This window comes from Bombyx mori, chromosome 6, assembly GCF_030269925.1.
Source record: "Bombyx mori chromosome 6, ASM3026992v2".
Taxonomy (NCBI): domain Eukaryota; kingdom Metazoa; phylum Arthropoda; class Insecta; order Lepidoptera; family Bombycidae; genus Bombyx; species Bombyx mori.
Genome location: NC_085112.1, coordinates 10803328 through 10815604, shown reverse-complemented (window position 1 = coordinate 10815604; position 12277 = coordinate 10803328). Strand labels below are relative to the sequence as shown.

General features: G+C 37.1%; 2 protein-coding genes across 6 annotated transcripts in view; both read right to left on the bottom strand.

Moving 5' to 3' along the window:
* Positions 1-7751, bottom strand: part of LOC101741348 (cadherin-99C) — a 171500-nt gene extending 163749 nt beyond the window's left edge. Inside the window, exons 1-3 of one of the 5 annotated variants that reach the window (XM_062669106.1) lie at positions 7591-7741; positions 6823-7037; positions 4310-4758 (exon numbers count right to left, since the gene is read on the bottom strand). The gene's annotated coding sequence lies outside the window, so the exon portion shown is untranslated. Of the gene's footprint in view, positions 1-4309; positions 4759-6822; positions 7038-7590 lie in introns of all 5 variants that reach the window. The other 4 variants (XM_021347673.3, XM_062669107.1, XM_012689959.4 and 1 more) reach the window with 4 other exon arrangements.
* Positions 7752-9357: 1606 nt separating this feature from the next.
* LOC101741207 (suppressor of lurcher protein 1) overlaps positions 9358-12277 on the bottom strand; it is a 338026-nt gene continuing 335106 nt past the window's right edge. The window contains exons 11-15 of the mRNA XM_038011405.2: positions 11977-12163; positions 10559-10749; positions 10044-10251; positions 9716-9963; positions 9358-9638 (exon numbers count right to left, since the gene is read on the bottom strand). Of these exons, the coding sequence (XP_037867333.1) occupies positions 9574-9638; positions 9716-9963; positions 10044-10251; positions 10559-10749; positions 11977-12163 (899 nt within the window). The 3' untranslated portion in view covers positions 9358-9573. The remainder of the gene's footprint in view (positions 9639-9715; positions 9964-10043; positions 10252-10558; positions 10750-11976; positions 12164-12277) is intronic.

Here is a 12277-nt window from a genome sequence, read left to right as displayed (position 1 = left end):
TAGTAAAATTGTGACTATTTATTGAGATTTTTTGAAGGAACCTGTGAAGTTTCGTCCAGCGCTTTTATTTAATTTTCCCACATTTGTGCATTTTCATTGATACCAAACAGTTAATAAACTACATTAATACACATTTATTAAGCCTGAATAACACTAAATTAACAATAGGTATATATCAATTCGCACAACTTCGCTTCTCGCGTTGCCGTGAAGTTGTCCATTACTATTATAATTCTAAAACATATTCTACGAATTTCTAAGGTTGTTTTTAAGAAAAATACATGTTTTATTTCATAAGTTTTAGTAGAAGCTATTAAGGAGTAATTATGTGCCTACTTCGTATAGACTCATCTAATCTCGTTGTAATTCTTAAATATCTTAGTCATAAAAAAGTCAATTTAAAAAACTTTAACAGTTTTTAGCACTTTTGTTTGTTTTTTTCTTTTATTCACAGTGTACAAAAAGCTTTCCAATGCCACAACTGTGGAGTACTGTTATGTATAAAAATTCTTATTGGTTATTTCAACGCAATAAATGATATCTAAAGCATTACACCAACTAAATAATCGAGATGGAGCCGAACAAAGATCGTGAACATAAATGTTTGTTTGAAGAGACGTTAGGTATTTCCTTGTGCAATTTTATTATTTGTATTTTGTTCCAATCGAATCAGATTTGTTGTTTCAATTCATTATGTCAATCTTAAAAACCAAATATCGCGAAAGTCAATAGCTTTAACCAAGTTTTGATTTACACGCGGTGGTTGTCAACTTAAAATTTGCAAGCTCAAAAGCGTAGGTTATGATAATTAACTTTTTTTTTTTTTTTTTTTTTTTTTCCGGGCCGGGGGCCGAACCTCCTACGAGGTCCCCGCGCCTAGGGGGCGCGCGGGGTATGTGAGACTCAACGATCTACAGGTGTTGAGAGCAGATCGCGGGCCCAAGGATTTTAGGGCCCACCCACTAAACGACTCCCCTGCACTCTTACACCCGACGTCCGATCTCCGTCCGGGGTCAGAACCCGTTCAGAGTAGGGGGGTTCCCGCGGTCAACACTACAACCAGACAAGCGGCGCCACCCCGAGGACGCCCGACTGACGGGTCGTCGAGGCGATAGTCGACGACCAACGACGTCAGTCTCCGCGGTACGGCGGCCCTACCAGGCCGCCCGGGCGGTGCCGCTGGTGTTCCAGGATACCCCGCTGGGCCAGAACCAGCCTGCCGGGTCGGAACGCGATACACCGCCGACCGGGTTGCTCTTCAACAGTATGTTCGGCGACGACAGCGACGACGAAACTGCGGACTGCGATGCGGTCCGCATTTTCGTCGTCGCTGTCGTCGCCGAACATACTGTTGAAGAGCAACCCGGTCGGCGAATAATGCAACCTAAGGAAAAAAAACTGAATATTCTTTGTTTTATTTAAAATTTTATTGGCTATTTATTATCTTCGAGGGATTTTGTTTTTCCTTTGTAGGCAGACGGGTATACGGCCCACCTGATGGTGAGTGGTTACCGTCGCCCATGGACTTCAGCAATGCCAGGGGCAGAGCCAAGCCGCTGCCTACCGTTTTGCGAAAAGGCCTCTCAAACTGTGGCAAGAGAACAAGAAACCTTATTAAATATTCAAACTCTTGAATAGCATGTTGAATATCAGCACTACAGAAACAAATTTGTATAATAATCACTTACATTGTTATATCTTATAAACTGGTTTTAATTTAGTGCAAGGGCATATGCTGTTTGTATCGACAGATATGCTGGTGTTTGACTGGTGTAAACTCTCCAAGCGACGGCTAATTATTAAATTGTAAATGTCAACTATTGAAAAGTAAATATGGTACTTTGGGCTCCATGAGCAATTGAACCAGAAGCAATTCGTCTTCGTCTAAGTAAATAATGCTTTAAGAATTGGTTTTTCGTAACAGCAAATTTAAATCGTTTGAAATAGTATATAGTGTATAGTTACATTAATCCTTTGAACTAAAATATCTAGGCTACTTCTCCTTTGCTGTATATTCAGACCAGTTTACCTCTTGTTAAATGAACATCGGAGCTAATACACACCACACTGTTAATGTCACCTAATCTGTGACAAACAGTCTTTATAAATTGTATTGCTACTTGGCCTTCAAAGAACAACACAGAACTGCTTTACGTCAAAAACAGTCAATCATGGTAACTACTCGTGCGGATTCACGATACAAACTCTTGACAGAGCGGTTGTGGTGTGTAGGTAGGATTGTTGTCGGACATATTGCGTCGCAGAACTTCTCACCGACTCTCCAGTTCTACAGTAATGTAGTAAGATCTAGTAAGACACTCATTGGGTGTTTTACCGGATATGTCCACCACCACCATGAAAAACATTTATATGTGACTTTCAACTAGGTCTTCTCCCCGTTTCTGGTGAGTCTGGTACACTCATGTAAACAGCAGCCAACTGCCGACTTAACTTGGTCGGTCCATCGAATGGGCAACCTTCCACGCGGTCTGATGCCTTACTTTGCCCTGAACGACAAGGCGCTCTATGGAATAATTTCCTCTCCAGAGATAGGTCCAAAAAATAATAGTATGTGCCCATGCATGAGCGCCGATTTAGCCGATTACTTATATGGAGGGCTTTGTATTGTACTATACTATGTAAATGATTCATTAATTCGGAGTTCCCAAATATAGGTAAGATCCATGTTATCTGTGGTATTGGTTAAATATTTATTAGGCAAGAACGAAATTCTCGTTGTTTGCACAATTGCCCGTATTTAGCTCGAGAATTCTAGTGAGAATGTTAAATCAATTCTGTTTGCGGTCGGTGAACTGGTCACCAGAACGGTTATGTTAACTCTTCGAACACGTGACTCAAGCTCATAAGTGCCTACGTGTTCTTGTAATGTAGGTAAATATGACAGTTTTCTGTAGAAGGCAAGTTTAGACGCGTACTTCTTCTTAATTGCTTTTACCATTATCTACCTGTTTAATAAAACTTAATACCAGCTGACTGATATACAATTCTCCGATAAAGCCTGAGCGCACGCATACTATACTTTCTTGGCGGTTTGCAGACATTTGTCTGCAGAAACGAATATTGTATTTGCATTTAAGCTCCGCAAACTACCAATATCTTGACGCTTTCTTAATACTTTATGATACTTTAAAGCTGCTGATCCATAAAAAGGTAATGCTAGTTAGGATGTACGGCCAACTAATACCTACCAGTAGTTTTTTTCTCTATTTTCATTACATTAATTGTAAAAACGAGGACTTGTTAATGTTAAACAAAACGAAAAACTTAATGGTTAAACTGGTGGTTCGGTGGACTAAAGGTGATGGCAAAAATGATGTCCAATCGGAAACTACGAAATAAAAGTAGAATTAATATTTTTGAAAATTACCTTTGCACTGTCACTCCTTATGGCTTGATAAAAATGCAATTATTAGAGTTTTTCATAGTAATAAGCAGGTACTAGGGCACCCATATGTACTTACTTGATTTCTTTAAGAAGGATGTGAGTGAGTGTCTAGCACCCAACAATCAAAAAATTCACGGGGAGATATGCTTTTTTTTTTCCATAGGAGAAAATCGCCGGATCCCCACCCGCACGGTTTTTTCAACAGTTCGGATTATCATTACCCAACTCGAGCCGACGTAGACTCCATTTATTATTAAAATTATATAAATGTGCAAGGACAATAAATGTTCGGTATTTTTCCGAACAGATTTTTTTTGTCTTTGGTCGATTTTTTTGCTTGCTTGCTATTAACGACCTTTAAGTCTATAAAAAAAAACATTTGGAAACCGTTATTTTTTTTACAAGACAACAATTTCGTAATAGTATAAAAAAAAAACGTTGTGCATGATATGAGTCTTGAGTTGCCAATAGTTACAGTCGATTTTTGACTAATCGGCGAACACTGCGTCTACAGTTGTATCGTTCAATGCGCTTAACATTGAATGAGAGCTTAAAGAATATTTAAAATCATAATGCAATATTATCATTAGTGATTGTCATCAAGGTTCATTGACCGCGGGAATAGTTTGCCATTTCACCAATTAAATACTTTGTTAGACATTTACAAACATTTATTTTCGGCTCAAGAAGTATATGTATAAGATTTTGCAAGGACTTAAATGAAATTCATTAAACAGCCTATTTTTCTATTACAATCTTTACTATTTTCAAAATATAAACAACGCTAAGTTTATGTTATGTAAGTAAAAAAATAGTATTGTAAATATTTGTCCTTGAGTACGACGTATCAACTTTTGTATTTCTATATTTTGAATTAAAGTCATAACATTTTTAACTACTCACCGAAAATAGGATGATAGTGACAAATTCACCTTTCTATTTGAAGCGGAGGCTGCGTCCTTAACGCCCCTGGAATGCAACACCTGCTTCCACAACTACACTCACAGATCCTGGTTGTTAATCACTAAGTACGAGCCTTAAAGTATTACAAAAATCACGTTCACCGCTATTAAAAGGTAAAGTCACAAGCACAATTATTTTTTTGTTGATGTTATTTAATAAATACGTAAACAAGTCCACGAACTTTATTTAAAATTATTATTATAATTCAATCGCCACGCTTAACAACGTACAAACGCGACAGCCAAACGCGACGCTTTACTCTTTGTCCGAGTCCCCCGTGTCGCTTCGGTCGACGAACGAATACGAGTGAATAGTTCGCCCGTCGCCGCGCCGTCCGCCGGCCGGTGAATCGCTTCGAGGCGAGGCATCGGGGCTGCCAGATTAAAAACCTATATTGTATGCAATTCACCCTTCGATCAAGAATTCACCTTACACCCAATGCTTTTGTAGAGAAAACGAAATTGTTTATCTATACTAATATATAAATCTACAGTGGTTTTACAGGTGTTCAGTTATAACTAGTGAATCATGTATCCGATTGACTTGAAACTTGGTAGGTATCCATGTAGAAAATACAATATGTACTTAATGGATAGGTATAGGATAGTATATTCTTTTTTTTTTTATTGCTTAGATGAGTGGACGAGCTCACAGCCCACCTGGTGTTAAGTGGTTACTGGAGCCCATAGACATCTACGACGTAAATGCGCCACCCACCTTGAGATATAAGTTCTAAGATCTTAGTATAGTTACAACGGCTGCCCCACCCTTCGAACCGAAACGCATTACTGCTTCACGGCAGAAATAGACAGGGTGGTGGTACCTACGCGCGCGGACTCACAAGAGGTCCTACCACCAGTAAATTATTGGTAAAATGTTGGACTCCCTAATAATAATGACAATAAATAATAATGTTAATTTTAAATGCCCAGAGTACGGCTATATCACTATATATATAAAATAAGTTTTGACGTAACATAATAAAGTACAATACAGTAAGATAATGTGTATGCATCGTTTAAACTGATTTGAGGCCGTCAACGCAAAAGTGGCCTAAGCTTACGATAGTTATTTCGTAAGCAATAAGGTTTAAGTTTTCATGAACTTCAATTTGAGTAGGCAAAAAAACAATACGCGCAAAAATTATGTTTACTAACCCATCTGTTATCTATAGGTGAAACTATGGATAGGCCAGTTTTGCATAAAAAAACATTATATATTTTTTAAAATAAATTGCAATATACATATAAGCATGATTATGAAAAATTAGTTAGTTAGTTAGTAAGTTAGGCCACTTTTGCGCTGACGGCCTCATTTATCAACGTTCGGGCGAAGCTGTTGAACCTGAAAACGATCTGACATCAAGTGTACCATGAGCTCATCAGCCGATCAAACCCAATAAAAAACTTCAAATTGTGTTTTTAAAGTCGTTCGTAATATTTTCTGGAAGGCCAAATGAGCTCATAATCATTACGTGTTCGCCGCCACGCATGAATCTTGAGATCGAAATCTCATTTGTGCCAGAGCTAAAAGAGGCAGGTTGGTTGGTGTGTTGGTTCTTTTATCTAAATTATACAATACATAATTTTACACTTTTGGTTCGTATAGGGAGCTTAGCCACTGCGAAAACTAAACTGTTAAGCTTGTTTCTATTCAGTACTAGTTGACCCGACAGACTTTGTAGTGCCTCAATCGATAAATAAAAGACCTAAACTTTTTTATAAAATAAACTTAAAACAAACAAACAAAAGCAGTCCGTCCGACGGGGGGACACATCAAAGGAAAAACAAAATTATTTTTATTTCATTCCGAGCATTTTCATATTTATCTACCTTTTAAACCTTCTCTGGACTTCCACAAATCATTCAAGATTAAAATTAGCCAAATCGGTCCAGCCGTTCTCGAGTTTTAGCGAGACTAACGAACAACAATTCATTTTTATATATTATAGAAGAACAAGAAGATTACTTAAAACGACATTCAAGCTGCCAATGAGTTTGCTAGATCGTCCTCATTTCACGCAGCAGATATTCATAAATTTTTTCAGAGATACATAAGTTAAAATGGACAACAAAATGCATTGTCTGAATTTTATTACATTTGTACGTTTAAAATTAGGAAAGTTTAATTATTTAGACTTCCTAATTCAACACATTTAAGTTCATTTGGAAGTTTCGTGTTTAGATGTTTAATAGCTATTGATAAATTTAAAGAGCATAATCATTTATTTGTACTTAATACTGATAAGTTCTTAATACTGATATTTCTTTGTTAAGTTAATATTCGTGTTTTTGCTTGTAAAAACAAACCTACATTACTGTTCCTTTTATTTGTTATGACTCCTACATTAAAGTATGAAATTAACCATCTGTTGTTTTTTCTCCGGTTAAGCCGTCAAGAAGAAAAAAGCAGGATGGTGGCACTCCAGGCTCACAGTACGCCGCATCACTAACCTGTTTCGATCTGGAATCAAGCCTGGAGCTACTGAGCCGACGAGGTAACTTACTGGCAATATATTATGAGATACACTCTAGACGTCTGTTTAAATTAATATCACGTGGTGCCCGATTAAGAAATCGCCTGTTGCCTTATAGCTTCGATTTTGAAGCATCATGGGCCCGCGCACGTACTCACTCACGAACAGATTGGCGGACTAACCTAAAACTTCCTGTGAAATACCGATGAGGTCTTACGTACCCACATTAATACCTACTTATAAAAAAATGTACCCGCTCCACTACTATATATTGTCTGCATTAATCAGTGTGCTTAGTGCGAGTTTTTTAACGCCCTCGATATATACCTAGCGTAAAAGTAGCAAACTCAATTTGTCTGCAGTTGGAACCAGTGGTTGGAACAGCGCCCCAAGCGGCAAACGTAGGCAAAATTTCCAACTCCATACATATTTGAGATAACTTTCACGCTATCGAGAACGTTAAAAAACTCGTACTAAGCACACAGGAGTTACCGAGTACCTACTCAATAATGTAAACATTATAATATGTTTTGCACAGTATATTTTTCCTATAAAAAACCTCGTTGCAATTAAACGTGAAGGATAGTGAATTTGAAAAACTGCATGTTACATGCGTCTCTATTGTATAATTTGAGAATACTCATACGGAGTATTTGGTTAATTTGGTAATGAATACGTTAAAAGGAACCATCAGCATTACATTGAAGCAAAAAAATGTTTTTTTTTTATATATTCTCGTACTTACCTTTAAGAGAATTTACTTAACGTAATGATGTCCCTGGAATGTATAGTAATAATATTTCGTATTTTCTTTTTGCAGTCTTGCTATATTATTTAATATCTTGAACACAAGTTTATGATTTGCGTTCCTGATGTTTACCGCCAAAACATTTACACACGTTCGGATACATGCTTGATTTTATTCCAATTAATGTAAATTTTGGATTAACTTGTAGCTTTTAGCTTTCTTATTAAGTTAGATTAATTAGTATTTTACGATACAGCTTTCATGTTTAGTTTGGTACTTTTGCAGCTGTGAGCAATTATCATAATTTCATTCCGCATAAGTAGCTTTATTAAGAACACAAACTTGACATTACAGTTCAATGTATGCTTAGCGTAGGGATGACATAAAATTATGTATTGATGAAAAAAATAGATTTGTGTATTTTGAGTTAATAAATATAAAGAAGAACTCCATACTACGCGCGTGCGTACATAAGTATACCCGAACACTTTTTTTGGCGTAGATATGCAGAGTAGCTTACTGTCTGAAGGATTTTAAATACTTAACAGATCCATTAAACTAACACCACCGCTCATTTTCAGACATGGAATATTTTTTTGGTTAGTTGATACACGTGAAACGTAATATTTTTTCATTTATTAGTTATTACCCTTATGGGCAGACGAGCATACAGCCCACCTGATGATGAGCGGTTAATATGGCTCTTACCGTAGCTCATGAACGACAGCAATGCCAGGGGCAGAGATAAGCCGGTGCCTACCGCTAAGTTATCTCAGCAGGCCTCTTTGCAGAAAGATATGTCATAGCGCTCGGGAAACACCATGGAGGTGAGTCTATTACAAAACTGAATGGTACGTACCTACCAGAAAATATCTCTAGAAACGTACTGTGGATAAACGCAAAGGTTCTAGGTAGTATGGATGAATAATACTCCGGTGACGGGCGGTGTGATAATCATCTCAAACAATTGTTCAGACCACTCTGCATTGCAGATACGCTAGAAAATACAGCGCGAACCGAGGTTCCAAACGATCCCTGAAAATTGGATTATCCGAACGGCCCTTTTGTGAATAAGGTGAAATGGAAGTACATAGTTGGTATTTATGGATCCCAGTCTAGAGGTGAGAGTAGTACTTCACGCGATGCTGGACTTTTGTTTTGTAAAGCAAACGTTTTTATCTAGGTGCGAAGTACCCCTTTAGTCTTGAGAACCCTAGAATTTTTGCCACCAACTTTGATTTGCCTTGCAAATAGCTCCGACATCGGACATCGCTCTAAGCTTCAACTAACAGTATCCCAATATTCGGGAAAGGTTGCAGGGAAACTCGTTAGGATTGCGGCACCATGACAAAAGCGTATTTCTTTGCAGTAGATGTGCAAAGCTATCGCTTTAACGGTTTGAGTTGAACTAAGTTCAATCAAAGGGTGAGTCGAACTAAGTTCTATAGGAGACTGCACCAGTTAATTTTTCACTTCTGACACAAGCTTTGGTCGCCTCACCTGCACCGCGCTTCTATTCGAAGAGAGACTGATGGTCGATATATCGCGCATCCCCAAATCATCTCACACAATATGTAGTTAAAATATGCAAAATAATTAAATAGCATTATATTCCTAACACTGGTTTCATTGCGGCCCTGATACCATCGATGATTGACATTAATTTTTAAAATATTCATCTATTGCTACAACATTTCATAGGACCAATTTTTAAATTGCCATTAATTTTTAAAACGCCAAAGACCACGAATTGATGAAATTAAATTTGTTTGTACTGTGCCATAATTTTATTAACCTTTATTGTGTTACATTTAATCATTGCGTTGCTTTTAATAGAGGATAACGAAAATCGCAATTTGATAGAAAATACTACATCAATATACTACTATGTATTACATAATTGTCATGAATGGCACGTACTATATTACAAATATACAGGATTAAAAGCTAAATTCATAATTCTAATATCACTTTTATTTGTTAATGATATAGTAAATATTGTAGCAGCGAAATCGCCAGAATATTCTGAAGGTTGGAGATTTTATCTGAAACAGAAACATAAGTATTTTGATAAACATGTATTAAATTACTTACTGGAATATATAGTTAGATGTGAACTTACACAATGAACATGAAGCTTTATCTTGAACTGAAGGTGCCTGATATTCATCAGTTGCTTCTAGAAACTGATAAATGGCTTTGAATCCAGCTCCATCCAATCTATCATTGGAACGAAAAGTTACTTTGAAGAAATTCCTTTCGGATTCAACATGGAATTCTTTCATTTGACCACAATATCTGCCGTATCTATTGTCTTCAGTCATGTAATTAGAAAATTCGACGTAATCACTTGCCGATACAGCTTCACAGCTGAAATTATGAAGATTTTAAATGAAAAAACTATTGAGAATTAATTACAATAAATTAGCAAATAATAAACAACGTCTTACGGCAAAACTCCTTCTACATCGAAATTGGTGAAATGTAGATGCACTTTCTCGGTCTCACCGCCGTGGAAAAAATATGTACATTCTGTATCACGAGGATATGGTCCTGGTGAATTAGGGGATGCGAAGGTACCGTTACGATTTTCTGTACTGTTATATACGAAGGCGCAGGGAAACTCTTTGAGTTGCCTCCCAGATGAAATTCCAAAATCTGTAATGTAGAAGATTTTATAATATATACTATTGCAATCGCTGCCGAATAATAAAATTGAACATTTTAGGTCATGTTCGATATACAATACTTAAAATTGTTTTTCTAACTCTTGAGAGAGTTCTAATGCGTACAAAACTTATTGTGAATTCACAAACATTCACAAATTAATTGATGGCACTATGATGTTGTTAATTGTAGGGTAATCAATTGCGTTTAAGTGGGCTGCTAATCAGTGGCAACTATTGACGAATTTATCTTGATACCTAATCAAATAGGTACCTACATTACAATTATCAATACTCACTTTCAACAAAAGAATAAGCAATTTTAAATCCTCTAACGTATCTAGACGATTGCGTGCCCCGAAACTCTAACATCAGTTTTGGACCGTTAGACATGATAGGCTTTGGGAGATCGATTCCGCAAAACGTCTGTACTTTTTCCAATCTTCCGTCCACATTAATGAACGCTTGTAGCGAGTCCGTATTCGTACAGCTGAAATGTGAAAAAATAATATTATGTAAAAAATAATAAATGTTATTTGTAACTTCCCCATAAATTATTTTATTATGCTGTTAAATATTCTAGGTATTGTAATTGTTTTAATGTTGTTGGTATAGATACTCAAGGTGAACAGTCCACTGTATCGATAGAGTCCAATGGAGTCGAATTATGTCGCACCTTTAATGCTTTGGGTTACCGTTTATTAAAAAAAAAAAGAACCCAACGTTCACAATTGGAAAATTAATGTAATCCACGTATATCATCTTATTTTCGATACAGAGATATAAATCAGTTCACCGTTCACTTGTTGTTAAGTAGTAACCGGAACCCCGGGCACTATTGACAGTTAGTGTGAAGAAGAGGTGTACTAATTTATTTATAAAGTTACCTTATTAAAAATAAATGTACCGTCCACAAATCTAAGCGGCAATAAAAAAAATTTTTTTTTTTTTTAATGCCTTTGTAGGCAGACGGGCATACGGCCCACCTGATGGTGAGTGGTTACCGTCGCCCATGGACTTCAGCAATGCCAGGGGCAGAGCCAAGCCGCTGCCTACCGCTTAATACTCTCCATAAGCCTCGTTTGAAGAAGGACATGTCATAGCGCTCGGGAAACACCGTGGAGGGGAGCTCATTGCATAGCCGGATGGTACGTGGCAAAAAAGATCTCTGGAAACGCACTGTGGATGACCGCAGTGGCTCCAGGTAGTATGGATGAACTCTACTCCGGTGGCGGGCGGTGCGATGGTAAAAACGAGATGCTGGTATCATCTCGAACAATTCCTCAGAGCACTCCCCATGGAACATACGGTACAAAATACAGAGGGAACCGAAGTCCCTCCGCAGACCCAGAGGCTCCAAACGATCCGAGAGAATGGGATTATCGACAATCCGAACGGCCCTCCTCTGTATGGAGTCAAATGGAAGAAGCTGGTATTGGGAGCCCCGGCCCAGAGATGGGAGCAGTACTCCACGCGAGGCCGGACTTGTATACTTGTATATTACACGACATATACTTACAGAGCGGCATACCCATTAGACAAAGGACAGTCAAATTAATAGTTATTTATTTAATATTACGATTATTTTCATAGATTTCCAGAAATGTGAAGATTTATTTTGTTGATAGCATTTTACTAATAATCTTTAGCTTATTGAATATTAAAACAAACTTCGTCAAAAGTTGAGTAATATTTTGAAAATATAACTTTTACTTACTCCAAAGTGCCATCAGCTGTTTTATATAGAAAAAAGTCCAGGAAAATTAATCTTATTCTTTCTTTTCCTCTCCCGAAGAATTCGTAATGACAATGTGTGTTCGGTGGATATGGAGTGGGATAATGAGGAGAAGTCAGTGTTCCATGCTTCGTCGTATCACTGTTGAATTCTTGGTGGCAGGATGATGCTGAAACATAAACAAATATTATTATTATAATTACAAAATTGATAAAAAATAACTATAGTTTTTCCTATATGATCATAGTCAAGTGTATATCATCAAAGACAAATATCTCATAAC